At 40.3% G+C, this 18,156-nt stretch overlaps 1 protein-coding gene across 2 annotated transcripts in view; it reads left to right on the plus strand.

Annotated features, from left to right (window-relative positions):
- Positions 1-2,948: 2,948 nt before the first annotated feature.
- Positions 2,949-18,156, plus strand: part of COQ2 (coenzyme Q2, polyprenyltransferase) — a 74,756-nt gene continuing 59,548 nt past the window's right edge. Inside the window, exons 1-3 of one of the 2 annotated variants that reach the window (XM_030313546.1) lie at positions 2,949-3,243; positions 7,996-8,162; positions 17,212-17,333. In XM_030313546.1, the coding sequence (XP_030169406.1) occupies positions 2,997-3,243; positions 7,996-8,162; positions 17,212-17,333 (536 nt within the window). In that variant the 5' untranslated portion in view covers positions 2,949-2,996. The remainder of the gene's footprint in view (positions 3,244-7,995; positions 8,163-17,211; positions 17,334-18,156) is intronic. The other variant, XM_030313547.1, reaches the window with a different exon arrangement.

Consider the following 18,156-nt stretch of genomic DNA (forward strand, 5'->3'; position numbering starts at 1 on the left):
ATATATACTGAGAGGCTTCTAAGACGTATAACTAAGGATCACATTATATTGGTATGTTCCGCTTCAGGGACAATCTAAGTCCTCGATATGCCTACAGAAACCCATCTTTCCAAAGGCCAAAGCAATGTCTTTGTTGGGCTTGAGTTTAAGAATTCAGATGAAAAATGCACTGAAACTGTTAAAGGAGAAACTGCGACACATTAAAATATTTAAGAGTTTATTTGAGCCTGTACTGGTTTGAATTGGGCAGCTCCAAATGCAAGTGGTTAGGAAAGCTCCCTGGACAGGAGCCAGGGCAAAGTCTTACATGGGAAAAGTGTAGAAGCAAAGAAATTATTTGATTGGCTATAGCTTAAAGCCTAATTGGCTATCTGTGATTGGTTGTTCTTAGTATTTTGATTTCATAATCCTATGGCATTTTATAGGCTTAAATTTTGGCTGTCACAGCATTGGAGCTACATCCATTTAATGGCTTCCTTGCTTAATTAATTTAGCAAGACGTGTATAAGAATGGCTGAATGGCCAGGAGTTCTCCTCCAGTAATGCTGGCCCTGTCTTCCAACTACCCGAGACATCCCACAACGATGCAGATCCCCCAAAAGCACCCTTATCCCAGGACTAATGCAGCCTCAGAAGTTTTTCACTGTCCTGCAATAACCTCCAAGACCTTCTTTCCTTCTGTAGCAAATCTGGTCCAGCAAAATATTGTAACTTTCATAACTGGGTGAGAATAGGTAGGAAAAGTCCATGCCACATGGCTGCATCAGCAAGGGCTGTCACTTTAGAGCTTTCCTCATCCCCAGAGGCAGGTTTACAAGTTATTAATTGAAGTGCTTTATCTGTTTTATCTAATTGAAGTGCTTAATCTACTTATTTTGGCTTCAAAAGACTGGCAGTCTCTGGGTTACTGAGCATCAATATGCTCCAGTTACCTGTTCTTAAAAGTGAGCTTATCTGTTTCTAACTTCTGAGAGCAAGCTGCAAAGCCAGCAGGTACAAGTTAGGCTTCAAAATGCCACTGTGCTCTCTCTAAATAAATATTTATAGATTATATTGAATATTTTATATATATACATATATAACTATGGTATAATAAATATACTTGGTCTTTCTCTCTAGTTCCTGGCACAAAGTTCCTAAACTCTTAGAACTTCCTCAGTGATAGGAGTGTCTTTTGTCATTCATAAGGAGCCCCTTTTGAGCACACCTGAGGTTTTGTTAACAAGGGGACTTTTGGAAAGTCCTGAAGGCTGGGAGCTGGTTGCCAGAGGAACCAACCCACGTGTTATTAAAGGATTGGGACTTTTAGCCCAACATCCAACATCCAGGGAAGGAAAAGGGACTAGAGATTGAGTTCAGTCATCAATGGCCAAGGATGTCATCAATCATGCCTATGTAATGAAGTGTCCACAGTAAAACCCAAAACCACAAGGTTCAGAGAGCTTTAGGGTTGGCGAACACATGAAGAGAGTTTAGGGAGAGTAGGAAATGGAAGCTCTGGGCCCTTTCCCACATATGTTGCCCTAAGCATCTTTTCTATCTGGTTGTTCCTGAGTTACACACTTTTATAATAAACCAGTAATACAGTAAGTAATATATTTTCCTATGTTCTGTGAACCATTCTAGCAAATTAATCAAACAGAAGAAGGGGTCTTCAGAACCTCCAATCTACAGCCAATAGGTCAGAAGCACAGGTCATAACCTGGACTTGCATTTAGCATCTGAAGTGGGGCAAGGAACTGTCTCGTGGGGCCAAGCCCTTAACCTGTGGGATCTGATGGTATCTTTAGACAGCAGGTGCCAGAATTGAGTTAAATGATAGGATTCCACATTTTGTCACAGAATTACTTGATATGCGGAAAACCCACACATCTGGTTTCAGCAGTGATGTAGTGTTGTAGCAGAGTACTGACAGTAGAGGTAACACATACAGGAGGAAGTGTGTTTTTTCCTTTACAATTATATAGTAAAACTTCCTGATGCCTTGATCCCTCTGTCGGCAATCAGTGAACAAGTTGTGAGCCAGTTTTGTAGAATTATCAAGGACTGTCCCCTCCTACCACCACTGGAACCTCACGATATCACAGAATCACTGTTCTGGTTTTAAGGAAAGGGGTTTAAAGACTAAAGCAATTGAGGGTGCCTGGGTGGCTCAGTCGGTTGAGCCTCTGACTTCAGCTCTGGTCATGATTTCACGGTCTGTGAGTTAGAGCTCCGGATCGGGCTCCGTACTGACAGCTGAGCCTGGAGCCTGCTTCGGATTCTGTGTCTCCCTCTCTCTACCCCTCCCCTGGTTGTGCTCTCTCTCTCTCTCTCAAAAACAAATAAACATTAAAAAAAAAAAAAAAAGACTAACGCAATTTTCTACAATACTCCAATGCAGATGAGTGACTTACCCATGGTCACTAAGTGGTTAAATGGGATAATACGTGCATAGTGCCCGTAACAGTGCCTGGCAAACAGCGCTATCCACGAATTGGCTGTAATTAAGAGCACGACCAGATGTTCTAGCTGCAGCCTCTTACCATCCCACAAGGCTCATTGCCTCTTGATTACAGAAAAGTCCTCTGAATTGACTGTCACATTTAAGATTTTCACTTGTGTAATGAATGTCCCTTAACTCTGAGTGCGGTTTTAATTTACATTCTTACATTTGGCGTTTGGCGCCCTTTTAGCTTTAAAAAGAAAACACCTGCCCGCAATCAATGTTTTGGTAGGTTTTCCGAGGCTTTCTTTTTTTCCTGGTACAACTGTTCCCAATAAATGAACACCATCCTTGTTCATTTATTGAGAAAGCGGATAATGGGAATTCCCCTTAACTAAGAAACCGCCCCGGGTTAAAGCGACCGCGACCTAACTAGAAAGGCTCCGACCGCAACCCCACCCAGTCCGGCAGGCGTGGACCGTCATCCACTGACGTCACTGCGCAAGCCTGCCGCGACCCGACGCCAGAGAACAACCTCAGGCCTGTATGGAGCCACGGCCTCCCGAGCGCCATGCTGGGTGTTCGCGGCGCGGGGCTCGCGTGGGGCCTGCGGGTAATGACGCAGGCGTGGCTGCGGAATTCCGGCGCGCGGGCCCTCGCGCGCGCGGCCGGCACGCCCCGCGCCAGGCACTGGCAGCCTTCTGCCGGGCCGGGACCGCGCAGGCGTCGGCTCAGCCTGTCGGCCGCCGCGGTCGTGAACTCGGCCCCCCGCCCCCTGCAGCCCTACTTGCGCCTCATGCGTTTGGACAAGCCTATTGGTGAGTGCGAGCGGACGCACCGCGGGGATGCGGGAGTAGCGGAGAAGCTGCCAGGCGGCCGATAGTCTCGGAACGCCCGGAGGGGAAGTCCCTGAAGTGGCTCGCGGGCCTTCACATCCCCCTGAATCCTGAGCGCTCGGGACGGGCAAAAAGTTGGCAAAAAGTTGGCCCTTGTGTAAACAGTGAATCGAGCGGAAGTTCCGTTCTTGTGTCCCTTTTTGTGCACAGATTTACAATATCGAAACACGTCCACATTCATTATGTTTGATCCTTCCTGTAATTCTTTAAGGCTCCCAAAGCAAAAACCTGGAACTGTCATTACAACTGAGGGAAGCAGAGCCAGACCAGGTGAACCTAGTTTTGATGCTGAGTCCTAGCTTTGCCCTCCACCACCCGTAACACAAAAGATTTAATTCAGGTGAATGCAGCAGGTACAGCACTTATAGACCGCCTATCAGCTAACTGTCGCCTCCGAAGATTTCCGTGACCTTCCTATTTAAAATAACATCTGCCACCTCATTCTTTACATCTGTACCCTCCATTTTCCTTCACAATACTCACCACTAACTAACCTGATGCATTTATTGGTTGATTGAGTCTCCAATACAGTCTAAGCGCCACAAAAATGGGACATTTCTGTCTAGTGCCTCCTACATAGCTTGGCAATAGTATCAAACCAATTCGACCATATCACCTAGCCTCAGGGACGGAAAGAGCTATATACACTCACCGCTTTTAAGGAACTCCTAGTCTCGGTGGAAAAAGACAAATTATTGGGTGAGCTGGGAAAGGAGATCAAACGTTAGTGGTACAGATGGCCAAGTGCTGTAGGAAAAGGAGTAATTAGTGTGGATCTCCATTGTTAGAAAGCGTCAAGAGCAAATTGTATTTCAGAGGACAGGTAGATTTTGCAGAGGAGATATCTTCATGGTTGGGGGAAATGTTTTTGCAAAGACTCAAGGGTGGAGAGTTGGAACACCAAGAATATGAGTTGATCTAGAATGGCAGGTGGGTGTAGAAAATACTGGGAGGCGAGGCTGGATAAGAGCTGAACCAAAGAAGGATGGACAGTGGTGAGGGAGGGGCAGAGCTTAAACTCCAGGTCATCTAAGATGATAGCATTTGCCATTGCAATGCAGGGAAATACATTCAGATGCCTGGATGCATTCACTCCACCTTGGCCTAGCCAAGACCCAAATGTAGGTCTTGCTTGTGGTATTCTAGGTTTATGCACTACTTATTTGGGATCAGAGCACCAAGAGTTATAACGATTAGCTATTAAAGTATAAAAGCAAATTAAATAATAGGGACAGTCCTGCCATCATGACCCCTTGCATTTTGGGTCCAGATACAAGTTGATAGGCATAAATGTCCAAGCCTAGGTCTAATCTAAAGCATAACTATAATTCTGTTTTGGTGTCTGACGGAGCTGCAGTGTAGGCTTACAGACATCCAGGACAGATCAACAGCTGCCATTATTCCCATAGCCATAAACCTCTGGCTTTTTGCATTAGTGGCTGACCATCCCACCACATAAGAGGCTAGCTACATAGTTGTTCCAAGTAAAGCTCTGGAATCAGACCTCTTCTTTTCTCATCTATAAAATGAAGATACTGATAATACGGACTTTATAAGGTTGTCATGAAAATTATTTTATATATGTGTGTGTTGAGTCCTTAGAACAATGACTGACATAATAAGTGCTCAAGAAAATGTTTGGCATTAATACTTGAGGGAATTGGAGAAGACTGGGGTAATAGTTATGTATGTGAAGAAGATACCAGCTTGCACGCTCTAGTTCTAAATAAAGTGATAATTGTAGGGTTTTTTAAGACAATTTACTAATCGTACTGTGTTGCAATTCATTCAACAAACATTTTTTGAGCCCTACTGTATGCCAGGAACAATAAATTGACAGAATTTATGTTTGGTATTTCTTCATTTAAATTCTTCTTTTGTGGGGTAAGTTGTATGTTCATTGTTTTACTTTGCTATAGTTGATTTGTTTTTATAAACCAAAGTGGGTTTCATTGTTTTTCAGAATGGGTTGCAGCTTCTTTCAGATGTGTCACAAACTATAGTATTCCAGAAAGTTTCAGCAGGTGGCACTCTTTACACTAAATTGATGGTGTAATTTTTGTTTTACTGCCTTTATGGGTAATTACGTTGTCTTGAAGATAATATGTAATTTAGTAAAGTTCTTGGAGTCAGTTTACACCGGCTTTTTGGTCTGCCCATTCTGCCCACACCTCTCAGAACTTGCTCATTTTATTTCATCTCCCAGAGAATTTTTCCTTTTCCTACAATAGGCCTTTCTTTCTGTTGGCGTCCTCGTCACCTCTGCATCCTTCTTCATGGAAGAGAGAATAAGGACAGTGTAATAGGGAAGAAAGGAAAGAGCTGTTGCTGAGAATCAGGAGCGCAAAGGAGCAATAGGAACTTAAGTGTTTGTAGAGATTTAGGTATACTGAGTTATCATTCAGCATTGACCTTGGACAGACTAGAACCAGACCAAAGTCTACAAACCTAACTTTACATGTCAACTCTGCCACTTTTTGCCTTTGTGACCTTGGGCAAATTACTTTTTCTGTGCTTCAGCTTTTGTATTTGTTAAGTGGGTATATTGAAAATAGTGCCTATCTCATAGGTTTGTCGTGAGAATCAAGTGTTCCATGACAGCACATAGTGACAGCTGTGTATTTGCTATTACTATTTTTATATTCATCATCACTAGTATTGTTTCCTCCTAACAACTCTGAGAGGTAGATATTCTTTCCCCTCATTTGTACTCGAGGAAGACTGAACCTTAAAGTTTAGTATACTTTAGTGTCCAGCATCACTCCACTTATTAGTGGCAGACATCAAACCGAATGTCTGACTTTCCCCTTGATTATAGAAACCCCCCTCATCCACAGGGATGCCCTACCGGTTCCTATAGGTAAGTGCCTATAGTATCTATAATATAGACTGATGGCAAAGGAAGTCTTGTTCCTGACACGAAATGCTATAGGTGATTACACATCTTTTCTCTCCAGAATTCTTTTTTAAATAGACTCATTCTAATTGCACCAGGAAAATAATGCCTTTCAAGTGGTATTCTTTTGTTTCAGAGTAACCCTGCCCCTCTGAGCTGTCCTGGTAGGTCCAGGAAAAAGGAAGTAGTTCAACCCGTTGTTTCACTTGTTTCACGTAACCTCTCTGTGCACTTATTTCCTCATCTGTAAAATAGAAACAGTAATAGAGTTTACTCTGTAAGGGTGTGGTTGAGGATTAAATGAGTTTGCATGAATAAAGCATTTAAAACAGTGGCTAACATTTCCTGAACCTGCAGTAAATGTGAGCGGTCCTTGCTGTTGTTTTATAAGGGACACACCCAATATGAGTCAGTCCCAGACACCCTGAACCCAAATTTGAGTCTGGACTCAAATTTCTTGTTTTCAGCCTCTCCTTATCTTTTCTTCTGTGTCCTCCCTGATCCCTCCCCCAGTGACTTGGGTGGCACTGTTTTATGCCTTTATAGGACCCTGTATTTGCCCTGTTTTTGAATTGATCTATTTTGTTGTTGTTATTTGTTTAGTTGTATTTCTTCCTTTTCATTTATAAGCTGTGTGAAGGCAGGAAGGCTCTCTCTTTTTAGTCACTGTTGTATTCTTAGTTCCCATATGTGCTTTATAAATTCCTGTAAATGAATAAAGGTTAAACTTATGAAGCATAAATATGATTATAGGCACTTTGTCATTTGGCCATTTTTGTATAGGATCTCACCTTTATTTAGCCACATCCCCTTTTCCTCTTATGTGGCTGAATTGGGAAGGAAAGCTCAGAATTTATCTTAATAGGCACCATAGCCAAACATTTGTTGAAAGACTTTCTTTTGAAAGTAGAATATCAGAGTTCACATGTGAAGTCTCCCATCTGTATGGTCTATTTGGTTTTAGCTTAATTTCATCTAGCTTTTGGGCTGTGTGCCAAGAACGAATCCCATTTGTGCATGTAGCTGCAAAATATTTAAAAAACAGTAGGTTAATGATCTCTCTCCCTCAAGCCTATTTTATTTTATTGTGCTAACAACAGTAAAGAAAGTGTTACTAACTTTTTTTTAGAGGTAATGCATGCATATGACACAAAATTCAGAAAGTGCAAAGACGTAGAATGAAAACTAAGTCTTCCTCCCCTGTTTCCCAGCCACCGAGTTCCCATCCCCAGAGACCAATATTATTATCAGTTTCTAATGTATCCTCCCTGACACGGTCTATGAACATACTGACATTCAAATACATGTATTTGGTGAGTGGGGGTGAGCGCACACAGGGTAAAAATTTTTTGGTTGTCCTCCATATGGGTTGGACCACTTGGTGACCTCATGAGAAATGCGTATCAGACACTTCGGGGTGTGTGGTCAGACTTTGGGTTTTGCCCATCTGACACGTGAAAAATGTTATCTCAATGTAATTTTGATGTGTATTTCTCAAAGGTGATCTTTCATATAAAGAAGAATCATTTGTAGTTCTTTGTCTGTGAACTTTATCTTTTTTGTCTGTTTTTCCATTGGACTAGTGATCTCTTTCCAGTTTCTAGGAACCCTACATCTTGGGCCGAAGATTCCTTTGTGATATGAGTTGTAAATTTATTTTCACGGTTTTGTCATGTGTTTTTGACTTTGTGTTCTTTACTTCTCTGGGATGTAGTGTTTAAACTAAAGACAGATAACTAACTTGAATATGCATCTTTTTGTCTTTTATCTTTGCTTAGGAACCTGGCTGTTGTACCTGCCATGTACTTGGAGCATTGGTTTAGCAGCTGAACCAGGTTGTTTTCCAGATTGGTACATGTTGTCCCTCTTTGGCACTGGAGCTGTTCTGATGCGTGGAGCAGGCTGTACTATTAATGACATGTGGGACCGGGACTATGATAAAAAGGTAGTTTCTTGGGGCGCCTGGGTGGCTCAGTCGGTTGAGCAGCCGACTTCGGCTCAGGTCATGATCTCACGGTCCGTGAGTTCGAGCCCCGCGTCGGGCTCTGTGCTGACAGCTCAGAGCCTGGAGCCTGTTTCGGATTCTGTGTCTCCCTCTCTCTGACCCTCCCCCGTTCATGCTCTTTCTCTGTCTCAAAAATAAATAAACGTTAAAAAAAAAAAAGGTAGTTTCTTCCTGGAAAGGAATAGGGAGGCTCCTCTCAATTCTGCAGAGTAACATGGTGGCATCACTTTCCACAAAAAGCAAAGGTTTTTTTTAGTGTACTTTAGTGTACCAGCATAATAACTGCCATTTTTCAGTTGAATGGCGGGTGTCGCAAAGTGCAATGTACTTCCTTTCTCGACAGGAGCAGCCATGCAGGCAGGGTGTGTCCTTCATTTTTACAAAATGAGTTAGAATTTAGAAGGCCAAGGTATGGATGTGAGGAGCGAAGGAAAAGTTCATCCTGAACCTTCGGGGATCCAAAACAACCATCATTATTTCCTGTAAGATATATATTAGAGTCATGGGCACCTGGGTAGCTCAGTAGGTTAAGCTTCCGACTTCGGCTCAGGTCGTGAGCTCACAGTTCGTGAGTTCGAGCCCCACTTTGGGCTCTGCACTGACAGCTCAGAGCCTGGAGCCTGCTTGCGATTCTCTCTCTCCCTCTCTCTCTGCCCCTCCTTCACTCATTCTCTCTCTCTCTCTCTCTCTCTCTCTCTCTCTCTCTAAAAATAAATAAACATTAAAAAACAAAGTTACTCAGGGCACCTGGGTGGCTCAGTCGGTTAAGTGTCGGACTCTTTGATTTCGGCTCAGGTCATGATCTCACGATAGTGAGATCAAGCCCCACTTCAGGCTGTGTACTGACAGTGTGGAGCCTGCTTGGGATTTTCTTTCTCCCTCACTCTCTGCCCCTCCCCTGCATTTTCTCTCTCTCACTCAAAATAAATAAACTTAAAAAAAATTATTATTCAAGAATGGCAAAATTAAAAGTAAACCACAGAAGAAATATGTGGGATACAAGAGGCAGTGGTAATCAACTACACAGGTGCCTGAGTCACTCAGTTGGTTAAGCCACCGACTTCAGCTCAGGTCATGATCTTACCACCTGAGTTTGAGCCTCATATTTGGCTCTGTGCTGACAGCTCCGAGCCTGGAGCCTGCTTCAGAGTCTGTGTCTCTGTCTCTCTGCCCCTTCCCCTGCTCACGCTCTCTCTCTCTCTCTCTCAAAAATAAATAAACATTTAAAAATATTTTTTAAGATATATATTAGAGTTGTAACTATTCTTCTGTAAATCAAATATTTATTTACTTTAAAAAATTTTTAATATAATTTATTGTCAAGTTAGCTAACATACAGTGTGTACAGTGTCCTCTTGGTTTTGTGAATAGATTCCTGTGATTTATTGCTTACATACAATACCCAGTGCTCATCCCAACGAGTGCCCTCCTCAATGCCCATCACCCATTTTCTCCTCTTCTTCACTCCCACCCCATCAACTCTCAGTTTGTTCTCTGTATTTAAGAGCCCTTATGGTTTGCCTCCCTCTCTGTTTGAAACTATGTTTTCCCGGGGCGCCTGGGTGTCTCAGTCGGTTAAGCGTCCGACTTCAGCTCAGGTCACGATCTCGCGGTCCGTGAGTTCGAGCCCCGCGTCGGGCTCTGGGCTGATGGCTCAGAGCCTGGAGCCTGCTTCCGATTCTGTGTCTCCCTCTCTCTCTGTCCCTCCCCCGTTCATGCTCTGTCTCTCTCTGTCTCAAAAATAAATAAATGTTAAAAAAAAATTAAAAAAAAAAAAAAAAGAAACTATGTTTTCCCCTTCCTTTCCCCTGTGGTCTTCTGTTAAATTTCTCAAGTTCCACGTATGAGTGAAGTCATATGATTTTTGTCTTTCTCTGACTGACATATTTCACTTAGCATACTACCCTCCAGTTCTACCCATGTTGTTGCAAATGGCAGGATCAAATCTTAATTTAAACAAGCCAAGGAAGCCCCTGTTAGCATTTGCTATGATTATTTCTTTTAAAAAATGCAATTTATTATTATTTTTTCTCCTTAGAAAAATAGTACTTGTTTGTTTAATCTGAAAAATTCAGACAGTACCAAAATAGAAAGTATAGAAAGTACAAGTGTTCCTTATTTCCTCTCCCAAACGCCCAGAGAAACTTCATGTAACCATTTGATGCATTGTATTTCTCTCGATTATTTTCTATGCATACTCTAATGCGTGTGTATAATTATTTCTTTCTTCCTCAACAGACTGTTATTTTCTCAAGGGAAGCGTCCATCTCGTTTGCCTTTTATCTTAGCAATTGTGCATAACAAGTACAAGATCATTCATTAAATCTTTGAATAAATAATCAAGTAAACTTTCGATTTATTTATTTATTTTTTTAAAAGCACTTTATTTATTTATTTATTTATTGAAATTTATTGTCAAATTGGTTTCCATACAACACCCAGTGCTCATCCCAAAAGGTGCCCTCCTCAGTAAACTTTCGATTTAGAAGAAAGCCATGGTGGGGGCCCCTGGGTCATTCAGTCAGTTAAGCATCCTAGTCTTGATTTCAGCTCAGGTCATGATCTCTCAATTCATGAGATCAAGCCCTGCCTCTGGCTCTGCGCTGACAACACAGAGCCTGCTTGGGATTCTCTCTCCCTCTCTCTCTCTGCCCTTTCCATACACGTGCGTATACTCTCTTGAATAAATAAACATTAAAAAAAAATAAAGCCATAGTGAATATATAAAGTGAATACTCTTCTATACATTTATGTAAAATGAATAATCGTCCCTAGTTTGCCTTTCATACTGGTCTGAATTTTCCTTCAGCAGGGCACACCTGTAACGATTTTTAGTTCATAAGAATGGTATCATAATGTATTTTTTAATTCAAAAAAATGTTTATTGAATACTTGCTGTGTGTGAGACGCAGTGACAGGTTTTAGGATTGCATGGATGAGAGACAGTATTTCTGACCTCACAATTTCATGGTTACACTACAGCAGCACTATCATGAGAGTGGCGTCCACAAGGGAACTTACGGAAGACCACCTACCTCAGCCTAAGAAGCAGAGAGAACTTCTTTCCAGGGGCGTGAACTTTGAACTTCGTCAGAACAAGATGGCAAAAAAGGGTGGGCTGTAGGGCGAAGGTCACTCTGTGCAGAAGGAACAGTAGATACGGAGGCTTGGCTGTGAGATGAAGTATAAAGCTTAACAACTGGAGCATTGTGGTTGGTGTGTGGCTGGAAGATAGGATAGTGGCAAGTGGCAGGAACTGCCTGATAAACACATTTCTGTCCCGCTGGCCCCATTGGGATAGGTTAGTCCATGCCAGGAGAAGCATGCTTGGTTGATTTGGGGTTCCTACACCTGGTTAGTTTTTCCTTCTGCATAACCATAGGATTGCAGCTTCTGGGATGTATCGCTTCAAAATAGTTCTTGAACATGTTTAGACCAGCTGATGTCAAAGTCCTGGCTGTAGTATTTTACTGTAATGTAAAGTTTTGCAAATGTGAGTTACTCTTGGGGGAAACTGGATAAAGGGCATATGCAATCTCTATATTTTTAAAAACTAGAGATTTGGGGGGGGGTTCTTTTGTTTGTTTTTTAGATAGAGAGAAAGAGCAGGGGAGGGATAGAGAGGGAGAGAGAGACTCTCAAGCAGGCTCCGTGCCCAGTGCAGAGCCCGATGTGGGGCTGGATCTCATGACCACGAGATCCTGACCTGAGCCGAAATCAAGAGTCAGATGCTTAACCAACTGAGTCACCTAGGCACCCCAAAATGCAGAGATGTTTTTAAAAACCGAATATAAATCTACAGTTATCTCAAAAGAAAAAGGTTAATTAAAAAAATATTCAAACCAACCAGCTTTTAATTAACAAAATAGAATGATTTTAGTTTCCCTTTAAGTGATTTTTTTTCTCCTTAGGTAAAAGGTTATTGATTAGGTATATCTCCCCCTTGACATTTTTCTCTGATTAGAAGATTCCAGTTTCTATTTAGTTTTTAAAAAATTTTGATGTTTATTTTTGAGAGACAGAGACAGAGACAGAGTGTGAGCAGGGGAGAGGCAGAGAGAGAGGGAGACATAGAATCCGAAACAGGCTCCAGGCTCCCTGCTGTCGTCACAGAACCTGACCCGGGGCTTGAACTCAGGAACCGTGACATCAGGACCTGAACCAAAATTGGATATTAACCAACTGAGCCACCTAGGCGCCCAGAGTCCAGATTCTATATAGACATATAACAAAGTTCTTAAATGAGTATTTTATAACTATTAAAGAGATTTTGCTAGCATGACTTAAAATGTTATTGGGGGGTGCCTGGGTGGCTCAGTCGGCTCAGATCATGATCTCAGAGTTTGTGGGTTCGAGCCCCGCATCGGGCTGTGTGCTGACAGCTTAGAGCCTGGAGCCTGCTTCGGATTCTGTGTCTCCCTCTCTCTCTGCTCCTCCCCCGCTCATGCTCTCTCTCTCTTCTTCAAAAATAAATTAAAAAAAAAGACATTAAAATGTTATCTGCATCTCTCTTTTGTAATCCAAGTTCTTTTCTAAAAAATTGTTGTTCAATTTATTTAAACTGGAGGAAAAAAAATCAGTTCACCCATTTCTCCCATTCCACTAGCCCTTCAGCCTCTGGCAACCACCAACCTGTTCTCTTTTTCTATGAGCTTGAGTTTTTGTTTTGTTTGTTTTAGATTCCACATGTAAGGGAGATCATACGGTATTTGTCTTTCTGTAGGACTTATTTCACTGAGCATAAAGACCTTGTGATGCAAAATGGTAAGATTTTTTTTAATGGCTGAATTGTATTCCATTTTGTGTATATGTGTGTGTGTGTACCACATTTCTTTTTATCCGTTCATCCATTAACAGACACTTAGATTGTTTCCATATTTTGATCATTGTAAATAATGCTTCAGTGAACATGGGAGTGTATATATCTTTTTGAATTAATGTATTTGTTTTCCCTGGATAAATACACAGAGGTGGAATTCTGGATTAGAGGGTAGTTCTATTTTTAATCTTTTGAGGAGCCTCCATATTGTTTTCCACAGGGGCTGTGTCAATTTACACTCCTGCCAACAGTGCACAGGAGTTCTCTTTTCTCCACATCCTCGTCGATAGGTGTTATTTCTTGTCTCTTTGTCTCTTAGCCACTCTAACAGGTGTGAGGTGATACCTCATTGTGGTTTTATTTGCATTTCTCTGGTGATTAATGATGTTGAGCATCTTTTCATGTGCCTGTTGGCCATCTATATTGTCTTCTTTGGAAAAATGTCTATCCAGATCTTCTGCCCATATTTTATTTGGATTTTTTTAGTTTTTTTTTTTTTTTTACTATTGAGTTATATATGAGTTCTCTATATATTTTGATATTAACCCCTTATCAGGTACACGATTTGCGAACATTTTCCCCCATTCAGTAGGTTGATTTTCATTTTGTTGTGGTTTCCTTTGCTGTGAAGAAGCTTTTTCGTTTGATGTAGTCCCACTTATTTTTGCTTTTGTCGCTTTTGCTTTTGGTCTCAGATCCACAAAATCATTGCCAAGACCTGTGTCAGGGGGCTTATTGCTGTGTTTTCTTCTAGGAGTTTTATGGTTTCAGTTCTTACATGCAAGTCTTTAAACCATTTTGAGTTAATTTTGTATATGCTATAGGATAGGAGTCCAGATTTTTTCTTTTTGCATGTAGCTGTCCAGTTTTCCCAGCACCATTTATTGAAGAGACTGTTCTTTCCCCATTTTATAGGGAATATACTACAGTCTTGGCTACTTGATCATAAATCAACTGACCATATATGTGTGGATTTATTTCTGGGCTCTCTGTTGTATTTCATTGATCTGTTTTTATGCCAAAATCATACTGTTTTAACTATTGTAGCTTTGTAGTCTAGTTTGAAATCAGGAAGTGTGATGCCTCCAGCTTTGTTCTTCTTTCTCAAAATTTCTTTGGCTATTTGGGGTCTTTCATGGTTCCTTACAAATTTTAGGAATGTTCTATTTCTGTGGAAAATGCCATTAGAATTTTGATAGGGATTGCATTGAATCTGTAGATTGTTTTGGGTAGTATGGACATTTTAACAATATGAATTCCTCCAGTGCATGAGCATGGGACATCTTTCCATTTATTTGTGTTTTCTTTAATTTTTCTCATTAATGTTTAGTAGTTTTCAATATACAGGTCTTGCACCCCCTTGGTTAAATCTGTCTCTAGGTATTTTAGTCTTCACTGCAATTGTAAATGAGATTGTTTTCTTAATTTCTCTTTCAGATAGTTCATTATTAGCCTAAAGGAACACAACAAATTTTTGCATTTTTTTTTAATTTACATCCAAATTAGTTAGCATACAGTGCAACAATGATTTCAGGAGTAGATTCCTTAGTGCCCCTTACCCATTTAGTCCATCCCTCCTCCCACAACCCCTCCTGTAACCTTCTGTTTGTTCTCCATATTTAGGAGTCTCTTATGCTTTGTCCCCCTCCCTGTTTTTATATTACTTTTGTTTCCCTTCCCTTAGTTCATCCGTTTTGTCTCTTAAAGTCCTCATATGAGTGAAGTCATATGATATTTGTCTTTCTCTGACTAATTTCCCTCCAGTTCCATCCACGTAGTTGCAAGTGACAAGATTTCATTCTTTTTGATTGCCGAGTAATACTCCACTGTATATATATACCACATCTTCTTTATCCATTCATCCATCGATGGCCATTTGGGCTCTTTCCATACTTAGGCTGTTGTTGATAGTGCTGCTATAAACATTGAGATGCATGTGTCCCTTCGAAACAGAACACCTGTATCCCTTGGGTAAATACCTAGTAGTGCAATTGCTGGGTCATAGGGTAGTTCTATTTTTACTTTTTGAGGAACCTCCATACTGTTTATCAGAGTGGCTGCACCAGCTTGCATTCCCACAGATTTTTGCATGTTGATGAGTTAAAAAGCTTGGCCATGTTGTCATGCTTATCTCATAGCTTCTTAAAAACTCTATATCAATAAAGATATGTTTGTGGCTTGGGTTTTGTTTAGTACATTAGATAATAAGTAAATTGCTCATATATTAAATGATAAGTTGAATTACTATTCGGATATATAGGTTAATGTGTTTTTTTGACATATATAATCTGCCAACCATGCAATGAACGTTAGGTCCATAAACATTAAAATAATCTCAAGGCACAGGTATTATTGATTTAATTTTATAAGCTGTGAGCAATCTGGTTTCATAAAAACCATATGGAATATGTTTTGATCATCATATTACATCATTTTTAGTCTTTTGATGGAGTGCTTGTTTATTTTCAGCTTTTGAATTTAGCTAGGTTAATTAATTATCACCACTGAAGCAACAGTATAATCTGTGGTTAGTAGTGTGGTCAGTGGGACTAGACAGACTGTTCTGCTAACCATCTGTGACCTTGGAAAGTTACCAAGCTTCTTCTGCCTCAGTTTTCTAAAACAAATGGCAGGAACTTGTGAGTGGCTAGAAGTCAGGGTTGTTGTAAGGATTCAGTGGTGTGATGCATACATAGTTGTCAGAATAGTGTCACATTGTGAGCACTCACATACTAGCCGGAATAATTGTAACATCCTACAACAAATATAAGACATAGATATATTTCCAACTAAGACTCTAGGGACAAAATCAGAGATAAAAGATCCGATTCTGGCACTCTAACCAAGGTGAGTCATTGTAGCTTTTGACAAACTGTTGTATTGCACAGTGAGGCATGCTTATAAATTGGGTCAGCAAATTTTTTCTGTAAAGGACCAGATAGTAAATATTTTAGGCTTTGTGGGCCATACCATCTTTGTTGCAACTGTTTGATTCTGTTGGAGCACAAAAGCAGCCATATGCAATATGTTAACAATATGTTCGTTTCAATAGAATTTTATTTATGGATGCTGAAATTTGAATTTCGTATTATTTTCACATATCATAATACATTACTCTTTTTTTTTTTAACTTACTTTCAACTGTCTAAAAAAGTAAAATCCATTCTTTTTACTCATGGGCCAAACAAAAATAGGCAGTAGGCTGGATTTGGTCCACAGGCCATAGTTTGCTAACCCTTGATATAAATCAGAATCAAAACAGAAATATGTTATATTAATAGTAGCTAACATTTATTACATACTTACATGCTTTAGACACTGCATTTACTGTATGAGGTAGGCGTTCTTAGTACCCCTTTCTCCTCTTCTTCTCCTTCTCTCTTTGTTTTTCTTTTAGCAGGAAAGTAACCTAAGCCCAAGAGAGGTTAAGTAATTTGCCAAAATTCATACAGCCAGTAGGTGATGGAACACTGGGCTCTTGGATCCCAGATCCTGAGTTCTTCTAACAATGATGACAATTTTGGTTATTTTTTTTTTTTAATGGTTCAGTGTATAATAATCACATTTCATGATCTCTACACAGGAAAAGAATAATGTATATTATTTGTCCAAATAATAGCTCTGTCTGTTCATATTCTTACATTGAGTCTGCTCTTTACATTTGGGTACAATTAATATTAGATTATAGACGCATTCTTAACTAGCCTGGCAAAAGCACTCCCAGTTTCAAACCCAGATAATCTGTCTTCTTTCTGTATTTACATTTGATTTCTAATTGCAGTGCTTCCTGTAATCAAAACATTCACTGCAATCTCCTTTTTCCTGAGAATTATCATTATTATTGTCTCTCCTTGCTCTCTGAAATTTAGGCATATACTTGCTAATAAGCTGGGTAGCTAAATAGCCAGATAAGGAAGTTGTTTTGTTTTGTCTGTTTGGAGATGGAGATGGGAGAAGGAAAGGAAGTGGAATGAGTGGTGGGAATTTTTGGTACTTTTCAAAGCTGTTTTAAATATGAAGTTTTCATTTTTGGCAGTGTTTCCAATGTTGACTTCACTTTTTATTCATATTTTTGCTTTAGTGCTTGCCATGGCCATTCTCTTGATTGCATGTTTAAATCCATGATGGAACCATTACATGAGGCTAAGGTATCTGGTTTTATGTATTAAGGTTGTAAGAACAGCAAATCGTCCAATAGCTGCTGGAGACATCTCAATTTTTCAATCCTTTATTTTCCTCGGGGGACAGCTGACCTTGGCACTGGGTGTTCTTCTGTGTCTGAATTACTACAGGTATAGTGAATGTCTCTTTCAGAATCGTGTATAAAAATCTCTCTTTTGGAAGTGGAGAAAGTAGAAATAAATAAAATAGAAATATCTTTGTCACAGAATTGTTTATTAGTTACCTATTGAGCATCTGTAAGTTAGCAAGTATAAATAAGTCGCCACATGTTGTAAAATCAGGAATGTTTTCAGCCAAAGGAATTGGAAGAGCAGCATTTAATTTATCCTGAGCCACCATTATACTTTCATTGCATGTTCCCTGGGGAACACACGGCACCTTCATAGCTTTTCCAGATACATACATGGATGTGTGTATATACCCTTATGTGTAATTTTATTTATCCTGACAGTATCTCTAAAGTAGATAGAAGTAATTATACTCATTTTGCAAAAAGATTAACTGGGTCTTTCCGAGAGTCATGTTCATTATCAATGACAAAGGAAAAAAAATGGAAGAATTCATTCCTATGTCTCTTAAATAGAGATAGAATTAAACTTTTGTGCATCAGATGGCTGCTTAGAAAGTACTTAAATGAGAAAAAAAAAAGGACAAAAAATAAGTGTCACTTTATAGAAACTAGACTTAACTGTGTACTTTGCCCTGATAGCATCACGTGAAAATGCTTTTGGAAGGTCTGTCCTGGGAGGGCGGTGTTAGATGAGCTGGTGCCTAAGAACATCTTATGCTGTCATCCTTTTATAGGTGCTTTGTGACCTTGTCCTCTTCTGAGGAGTAGCACCCATCGTGCACATAGGGAGGAGTGTGTTGACTCTGATTCTGTTTGGACATCTCCAGTAATCTAAAACAACATTTAGAGAGGCACTAGCATAG

The sequence above is a fragment of the Lynx canadensis genome, chromosome B1, assembly GCF_007474595.2.
Source record: "Lynx canadensis isolate LIC74 chromosome B1, mLynCan4.pri.v2, whole genome shotgun sequence".
NCBI lineage: Eukaryota > Metazoa > Chordata > Mammalia > Carnivora > Felidae > Lynx > Lynx canadensis.